At 33.5% G+C, this 9,448-nt stretch overlaps 1 protein-coding gene and 1 long non-coding RNA gene across 3 annotated transcripts in view; one reads left to right on the top strand and one right to left on the bottom strand.

Annotated features, from left to right (window-relative positions):
* Window positions 1–690: 690 nt before the first annotated feature.
* Window positions 691–1,142, bottom strand: LOC109585695 (uncharacterized). The gene is made up of 2 exons (XR_002186612.1): window positions 914–1,142; window positions 691–869 (listed from the first exon to the last, which is right to left on the bottom strand). It is a non-coding gene; the product is annotated as an uncharacterized LOC109585695 (long non-coding RNA).
* A 7,577-nt stretch (window positions 1,143–8,719) lies between these two features.
* Window positions 8,720–9,448, top strand: part of LOC109585692 (Fanconi anemia group A protein homolog) — a 16,361-nt gene continuing 15,632 nt past the window's right edge. The window contains exons 1-4 of one of the 2 annotated variants that reach the window (XM_020001817.1): window positions 8,934–9,059; window positions 9,108–9,200; window positions 9,250–9,329; window positions 9,383–9,424. In XM_020001817.1, coding sequence (XP_019857376.1) covers window positions 8,988–9,059; window positions 9,108–9,200; window positions 9,250–9,329; window positions 9,383–9,424 — 287 coding nt within the window. In that variant the 5' untranslated portion in view covers window positions 8,934–8,987. Of the gene's footprint in view, window positions 8,819–8,859; window positions 8,900–8,933; window positions 9,060–9,107; window positions 9,201–9,249; window positions 9,330–9,382; window positions 9,425–9,448 lie in introns of those variants that run through there. The other variant, XM_020001815.1, reaches the window with a different exon arrangement.

The raw sequence follows: 9,448 nt of genomic DNA, 5'->3' as shown, positions 1-9,448 counted from the left end.
CAAGAGGTTAGATCCACTCATAGTGATATCCAGTGGAATGGAGGAGTAGAAATTACTAGTAGTAAATGACAATGATACACAACCAGGTCATTCTACAGCTGGAGAGTAATTTTTATAAGAGAGAGACTGAGAAATAGATAGGAAGAGACAAGCTTCATAGATACATGTACATGCAGTTATGGTGTACAGTCAGTTCCATTACCTGTACATGTACATGTACTTCATTCTGTTGATATTCTATTATTGGAATACTTTAATGCTGTAGCTACCATAACTAATTAATGACATCATCATAAAATCATATAGTGACTGTGATATCATAATAGTATCTACCATTGGGTGGAACTAATCTTAGCTCTAGATATGAATATTGTGAACACATACATGTAAATGTAATGTACATATTTTTAAATGGAACTTCCACCCACTACTGCAGTGAATCATTATATGTGCTTTGTTAAAGGTTAGTTAGTGTAGTGTTTGTACTGTAGACAAGATTCTGTCAACATTTCCAAGATGTCTTTCCTTTTATGGAAGTATATTTGGACTCTATTCAGGAAATATCAATATACACTGACTACTTGTGACAGGAACTGCTTCCTTATTCACCAGCATTGTACTAAATACTAGTAAATAGCATCCATTATTAACTTGAAAGAAACAAAAGAGCAAATATGCTGTCAAACAAGATTTTTATGTTTATGTACTTATAAATGCAACTATAATACTGATGTTCTCAAGTAACAGTAATAACACAGATTATGTTAAAAACTAAAAAAATAGAAATCACTTAGGTAATTTAATACAACAAAGCATTTCAGTTATTTGAAAATTTGCAACTAGCATTTGTTAAAGCTCTCTTCTTGATCCTATTAATCATTAGTAATCAATTTATTGTTACTGATAATCTTACTGATATATTCAGCAACTGATATCTCTCCTACTTCACCAGCAGCAATAGCTAGTTTCTCCCATGTTGCTTCAATATCTTCTGTAAGCCATTTTGCTAAACATTCTTCAAGACATCGCTCAGCATCTCGTGGGTAATTATCCTCAATTGTCTTCAATTCAGGGTGAATCAGGCCCAAGTAGAGACCAAGTTTACGCCATTTTTTATTCTGAAAATAACCCTGTTCTAACACTCGTATTACATCTACCAGGTTCCTGATAGTCAATATAACTATTATTAACAAAATAATGAAACTATATAGTGTGAATGCTTACAATACCTTTTTGTTGATCATCATTAGATTCACTAGTCTGTGTGGGTGGATAATTTTTAGCTGAGTTGACATTTTGATTTGTTGGCTCTATATAAAGTATATGAAACATGCACTTATAGTTAGTGGTATGTGTTAGCATAGCAAACCAGGCAGCATATACTTACTAGTATTATTATCATCTTTCAATGTTGGAATCTGAATTAGAATAGTACATAAAGTTACTATGTATTCAGTTTATACCTTTTGGAGTAGTTTCAAATCTCCTTTTCTTTCTTCATTAAACCAGATTGACTCATTACTGGTTAGGGAGCGAGGACGTCTCTTCATTTTGCAGTAAACAGGATCAGAGCATGTCTGCTTCACAGCACTAATGTCATTAATGTAATGGACTTCTTTGGAAGGACTGCATTGACACACGTATTGTACTTTTCTAGATGATTGATCAGCATGGTGACCATTGAGAGTATCTTCTACTTGTTGACAACATTCCTCAAGCAATTTCATGATTTTTTGACAAACTAATTTGAGAGAAACAGGATGACTACTCTCAGGTACATATCTCAACACATCAACTTGAATAGCTTCATTAATATCAGTGAGAACAAAATCATCAGAAGGATGACCATAAGAGAAGCAGACACGATTACGATAGATAGACTTTGAACGAATGACAGGTGCTGCATAAACATAATCAATATTAAGCTTAACATTGTCATTTGTAGCAACAGCAGTTGCTAAACGAGTGAAGAAGCCAGGAGGTACATACCCAGTGGAGAATGTAATGTGTACAGGTGAGGCTCTTAGCTTATAACCAGGTCGAACTTCATTAGGATCACCTGTGTATCCTGGTAGCACTGCTGGGAGAAAATATTGTTTGAATCTGCTATCATAAAGCTCAGTTTGAACTTGAGCTGCAAGACGAAAATAAACTAAAAGTTCCATTATTTCTTCTGGATCAATACCACTTGACTGCCATACTTCTTGATAAAGTGGTTGAACAAGAATACCTTTATTTCGTAACAAATACCATCTTCTTGTTCCACCCCATCCTTCTTCACATCCTTCTAGTGTGAACACCTTCCCAATAGTATCAACGAACCATTTTGGACTAAGAATGACTTTATTCTTCAGACCTTCTATTTGAGGATAGTAAAGCACAGCTCCCAGCTCATGGTAGAATTTCAATACTTCAGGAACAATAGCTGCGGTATATGACATGCCACTCCAATGGCAATTGCATCAAATGTACTAATGACATTCTGCTTTAGCTCCTGAAAAACTACTTTGCGAAAGAGAACCCAATTGACAGGGGTTCTGACAACTAATTTACTGATAAAATTGTCAACAGCTCTTCGTAATACCGTAATACTTGGATCTTCTTCTCCTTTTCCTGAGGTCGTATTATCAATAATTAGCACATCTTTAATAAGATCTGAAAACTCTTTTTCCTCATACAGGAACTGGATTTGCTTCTTTACTTCCTTCTTGCCCTTTTTATCTAGCTTGTCACCACGAGTACCAATACAATAAAGATTAGGAGAAGAAGTACTATCTTTGTTGTGCTTTACAAGGTGACTGTGTATTGTAGACATCCATTTGGCCATTAGATCACTCGTGCTTTCATTCACTACCTCACCAAACAGCATTTCACCATCAGGAGTATTCTGACGTGACTGCCATCTTTCCCTGAAATCCTTTGAAGCATCAAACAGGAGGAGAAACATTGTACGAGGAGTGAGGAAGGCTGGGAGAATCTCAAGGAACATTGGCTGACCACCACAATCCCATATATGAAGAAATGGCTAAAGATTAATAAAATTAATTTACTATAATGGGCATGACTAACTTGAATAAGCGATTGTGTTGTCTTATAAGTGGAACCAACTCTTTCAAGTATTGATTGGATACAACTCTCTACATTCAAATCATAAGCTATATATGTAGAAACTGATTCATCATGAGAATATTGTGTGCTCAATACAGATGCATGGCGTGAGAATGGTCTAGAAAAACTGGATTCAAATAGATGTTTAAGTTCTTCAATTTCATCTTCTTCTGTGGCTTCTCTCCATTTGTTTCCTCTCATTGTTTGCCACTCGTGTCCAAATGGTCGTACAGAGGATACATCAGATACAATGGTGCTTGTAGTGTGAGGATTGAAAGGTTCTTCCATTAATGAATGCTTGAGAGATGTCTTGCCAGTACCAGCTGATCCCAGTAACATAAGACGAGCATACGCTACATCAGCACTTCCTTGTTCTTTGAGAGCTCTCTCATAGGTACCTGTATGTATATATACACATGTAAAAATATCATGTACAATAAATTTGGCAAAAGATTATATAATATTAAGTAAAACTATTTTTACTTACTTATATTCTATAAAAAGTGAAGCAAAAATTTATTAGATTAAAATATATTTGCATGATATAACATACTCTTAACTGGATAGCAATATTTAGACATAGAAAAAAGAATAAAATGACACATTCACATGTGATGTGACTTACTCTCTGAAAAATGGTAAATAACACAGTTTAGTAAAGTATCACAATGGTATCATAGAGAAAAGAATAAAATTACACATTCACATGACATGACTTACTTTCTGAAACATTGTGAATAAATAAAGCATCACAATGATATCGTAGAAAAAAGAAGATAATAAAATTGCCCTTTCACATAAGATGTGACTTACATTCTGAAAGATTGTGAACAACACAGTTTAGTAAAGTATCACAATGGTATCATAGAGAAAAGAATAAAATTACACATTCACAAGTGGCATGACCTACTCTCTGAAAGATTGTGAATAACACAGTTTATTAAAGTATCACAATGGTATTATAGAAGAAAAGAATGACATTACACATTATCATGTGATGTGACTTACTGGCTGAAAGATTGTGAATAACAAAGTTTAGTAAAGTATCACAATGGTATCATAGAAGAAAAGAATAAAATTACACATTCACATGTGATGTGACTTACTCCCTGAAAGATTGTGAAAAACACAGTTTAGTAAAGTATCACAATGGTATCATAGAAGGAAAGATTAAAAGTACACATTTAGATGTGATGTGACTTACTGGCTAAAAGATTGTGAATAACACAGTTTAGTAAAGTATCACAATGGTATCATAGAAGAAAAGAATAAAGATTACACATTCACATGTGACGTGACTTACCACCTGAAAAATTTTGAATAACACAGTTTAGTTAAGTATCACAATGGTATCATAAAAGAAAAGGATAAAATTACACATTCACATGTGATGTGACTTACTGACTGAAAGATGGTGAATAACACAGTTTAGTAAAGTATCACAATGGTATCATAGAAGAAAAAATTACACATTTACATGTAACGTGACTTACTGTCTAAAAAATTGAGAATAACACAGTTTAGTAAAGTATCACAATAGTATTATAAAAGAAAGGAATAAAATGATACATTTACTTGTGACATGACGTACATACTATTGTGAGTAACACAATTTAGCAAAGTATCACAATGTCATAAAAGAAAAAAATAAAATTACACATTTACATGTGATGTGACTTACAAACTGAAAGATGGTGAATAACACAGTTTAGTAAAGTATCACAATGGTATCATTAAAAAAAGAATAAAATTGAACATTTACATGTGACCTGACTTACAATCTGAAAGATTGTGAATAACACAGTTTAGCAAAGTATCACAATGGTATCATAGAAGAAAAGAATAAAATTACACATTTACTTGTGACGTGACTTACTTCCTGAAAAATGGTGAATAACACAGTTTAGTAAAGTATCGCAATGGTATCATAGAAGAAAGATTAAAATTACACATTCACATGTGACCTGACTTACTTCCTAAAAGATTGCAAATAACACAGTTTAGTAAAGTATCACAATGGTATCATAGAAGAAAGGAATAAAAATATAGCATATACAGGTTTATTTTTGTGAAATATTTCCATAAATTACACGTTTTTATGCTCTGTCATGAAATTCTTCCACTGCAAAACTTTGCATCTCCGTTACCACGTGGTGCATGCAGCCTGCAAGCTTTTAGCAAAAATTAATCCCAGAAAATATTAGAAATGCAAGGTTCAAAAAAAATTTTATCGCAAAAATAAACCAGGATACAGTACATTCACATGTGACGCAACTTACTTCCTAAAAGATTGTGAATAACACAATTTAGTAAAGTATCACAATAGTATCATAGAAGAAAAGAATAAAATTACACATTCACATGTGACGTGACTTACTGACTGAAAGATTGTGAATGACACAATTTAGTAAAGAATGATAATTGTATTGTAAAAAAAAAGAATAATTACACATTCACATGTGATGTGACTTACTGACTGAAAGATTGTGAATAACACAATTTAGTAAAGTATCACAATGGTATCATAAAAGAAAAAAATAAAATTACACATTCACATGTGATGTGACTTACTTCCTGAAAAATTGTTAATAACACGGTTTAGTAAAGTACCATGTATCACAATTGTATCATAGAAGAAATAAATAACATTACACATTCACATGAAATGACTTACAGCTGCCATATTGTATGAGAATGTCGTGGATCTGTGGTAGAATGAGAATTAGACTATAAAATAAATATGAAAAGCTATAATTATAAATTTAATACACAATTATGTGCCTAGACTGTTTAGCAATGTCAAGCACTCAAGCAGTTCTTTAATTAACATCATACACATCAACACATGAGCCTTAGAAAATGATGCAGCCAATTATTTTAGTCCAGTGACAAAATTTGGATGGGTGTCTATCCTTGATGACAGAATCATATTCATCTTCAATCCATTTTAGTGCATGGTATTACAAACAAAATGCGTTAAAATGGTTGTGGCTTACTCCCTCATATATCAATCATTGTACCTGCCACAACCCCCTTTTTAAACTTAGTGTGGGTGTAACTAGGGCTTGGCAAATTATGCTTCAATTTTTGCCTATTATGCTTTTAGGCATTGCTCCGAATTCCATACTATTATGCTTTGAAATGAATCCAATTATGCTCATTATTATGCTCATAGTTTAGGCTTTACTCAAATATCAACTATCAAGTTACATGTACATGCATCTGTTAAAATTGTAATAATGTCAGAGTCTGAAAATGTTTCTAGTGATTTTGAGTCACTAGAAAATAGAATAGTCTAAGTCATTGGGCTCGCCATACTTGCATAGGTGGGTACTAGGCAGTTGGGTTGTTGTACTAGTACTTGTACCACCTGCTATATTGAATTGAAAATGAAATGTGGTCAGGGTTATAAGGTCATAAATTTTGACTCATTATGCTCCAATAATGCTAGCATAATTTGCCTAGCCCTAGGCATAACAAAGTGTATGCAACAAAATTAGTCCCTGCATGTCAAACCTCCACGCCACTTTGGCAGGCAGGCAAATGTACAGTGTTAAGTATATGAGTTTAATAGAAGATATGAATAAAAATAGCCATTATGGAGGGAATACATCTACACTGTATTTAAAACCTAAAGGCCAAGTCTGAATGGTATGTTTCAAATAGCTCAATTCCAGTGATTGTCTATACTATGAGTGTATAGTCATACAAAAGTTTTAGTCATATCTGGCATAGATCTTGTACATGCATGTAATACAGGTTTGACTTAATAATGATCTACCTTCAGTAACTGAAATGGCAACCAAAAAAGAAGAATCATGCTTAGCAATTTATCATTCTACATAACCAACTTGCAGCATCCTATGCTTCCACTCATGCATCAGTTAATTTTAAAGTCATGAATGACCAAACCTATATACTCATCATTTCATGCTAAATTTAGTGTGTTATGCAAGTATTATGAGAGTAAAAATAACTGTATTTTCATAACTACTGGCACAATTCTTGTTATTAGATTTGTAATATCAGTTCCAGTAGTAGTAGGATATGTGGGAGAGGGACTGCTATAATAGTGTGAAGGATATATTGTGTTAGATTCATATACATGGGCTATAGTTGTTATACAAATGTCTGTGAAAATAGTTCCTATTCTTCATATGGACATTACTAACCTATATCCTACATTTAAATCATTTAATTTTAACTTTAATGGCAACAGCAAGAAGTTAGTAGATCAAAAAGATTTTTTCCATTGAACTGTTAAGAAGCCTGATGTCCAAGATGGCAGCCAATTTTGTAGTTACATTGTATATTTGGTAGGGATAAACTTATGAATGATACATGCATATCTTCTATGTAGGATAAACTATAGAATCCACCGGCCACGAAATAATTAATAAACCCAAAACCTCCAGATTGAAAACAAGGTGTAGTATAGTCATCTTGTTGCTACTTGACCCTATTTATTAAATATAGTGCCATCAGGCTGCAGGGGCGTATCTAGGAATTTGGAAAAGGGGGTGCTGGGGTACAGAATGCAACAGAAAAGGAAATTAGGAGGCGTGCGAAGCGCGCTGCAATTTTGGCTACGCCCACTTTTTATTGGTTAAAACTGCGTTTTTCTTCATTTTTCGTCAATTACGGGTGAGGTCAAGATCATTTCTATGATTTCAAGCATACTGGCTCGCATACTGGTACTTTTGATCACTCTTTGAAGGACTGGAAACTGCTGAAATCATAATCAGGGTGCTAGATAACTTTAATAAGAGGCTTGGTAGTGATGCAAGAGTCCAGAACTTCAGTAATTTTTTCTGAGCCCAGCCATAAGGGGGGTGCTCAAGCACCCTCAGCACCACCCTGGGCTGGTATACCAGATATTACTTGTGTTTGAACATTGCATATTGTGTCAGTGCATGGGGATATACATGCACAGAAAGACCTCACACAATGTTCATGCACAACCAGCCCCTTCCTCCATACAAAGCATATACATCTCATGTAATTATTCATCATCCCATCGTCTTTTATTTAATCTAGTAAAAATAAAATACCTTTTCCTCTTTATAAATCCAGAGTTTGATCTCCGACACTGCAGCAGACACCTTTCCATGGCCAAGATACCAAATTAATTTTTAATAATTGAACACCACACCTTCTTGATGAAAAATATTGAAAATTTTCTCTGTGCAACACACGTAGTGATGGGCAATATGGCCAATTTTCTTAATTTTCGATAACGATCGATAATGGACTTTTTAAGGAAATATCAATTATTAACGATACGATAACCACACCTTCATTTAGGGGTGTGTCAAGGGTGTGGCTAATGATTTTGGCACTGTACTGGACATAAGAGAAGATCGTTTCCATGCTCTTGAGCCTTGTTTCTCTTCTTATTGGGGTAGGCTGAGCTAACAACTGGTCAGTTGCCTCTTTCTTGCAGTTCAACAGTGCAATTACTTATTAAAATTAGTCATTTAACCTTAATAAATGGGCGTGGTCAATAGATCAATGAAAATTGCATAAAATTTTTGATAATGATTCAAATCAATTCCGTAAAATATCGTTTATATCGATAAAGAATCGATATATCGCCCATCACTAAACACACGTGGTCACACATGTGTATTGCGTGATAATGGACAGTATTTTCAAAGATATGCTGAGTGTAATGGAGACACACATTGACTTTGAGAGACTATTAGAAGAAGTAAATAATCCAAACACTATCTCTTTATATATCTCTATCAGTTAGGATCAGAAGCAACCAATTTACCTGATATATCACAAGGTATATATACAGTCACATGACATTACTCACTGATCATGTGATCACAGGCTGGTCTGATGGTTTGAGACGAGCGATAGATCATCAAGCAATGAGTCTGTCTCAGTCTCCAGAGACGTTTGGTACATGGCTACTGATTAATAAACTAAAAGAAACAGATGATGTAATACTGATGTAATTAATGTATTATTAATATTGTTACTATTATTAGGATAAGGTGATTGATGAGGTAATTAGTGTGGGCGTGGTTTTACGAGATTTGATGTATATTAATCATCAAAATTTAATTGAATTATTAATCAAAGTAATAATAATAATAATAATTGATATTTTATTACTCTTTTTTCTTTTAGTATATTTCATTTATTAGTTTATACAGTATATTTAAATTACATACAGCTGGACTAGTATTAATACATGAAATATTGTCCAAGTAAATATTATGTATAATCAATAATATACTCCTCCTCTCTCTCTTTCTCTCAGTTCTTCAAATATGAAAGAAACAGTTTGTGAATATTTCATTACATCATTAGTCTCCTCCTCCTCTCA

Source organism: Amphimedon queenslandica, unplaced genomic scaffold (assembly GCF_000090795.2).
Source record: "Amphimedon queenslandica unplaced genomic scaffold, v1.1 AMPQUscaffold_13022, whole genome shotgun sequence".
NCBI classification, from domain to species: domain Eukaryota; kingdom Metazoa; phylum Porifera; class Demospongiae; order Haplosclerida; family Niphatidae; genus Amphimedon; species Amphimedon queenslandica.
This window is presented reverse-complemented; position numbering and strand designations above follow the sequence as displayed.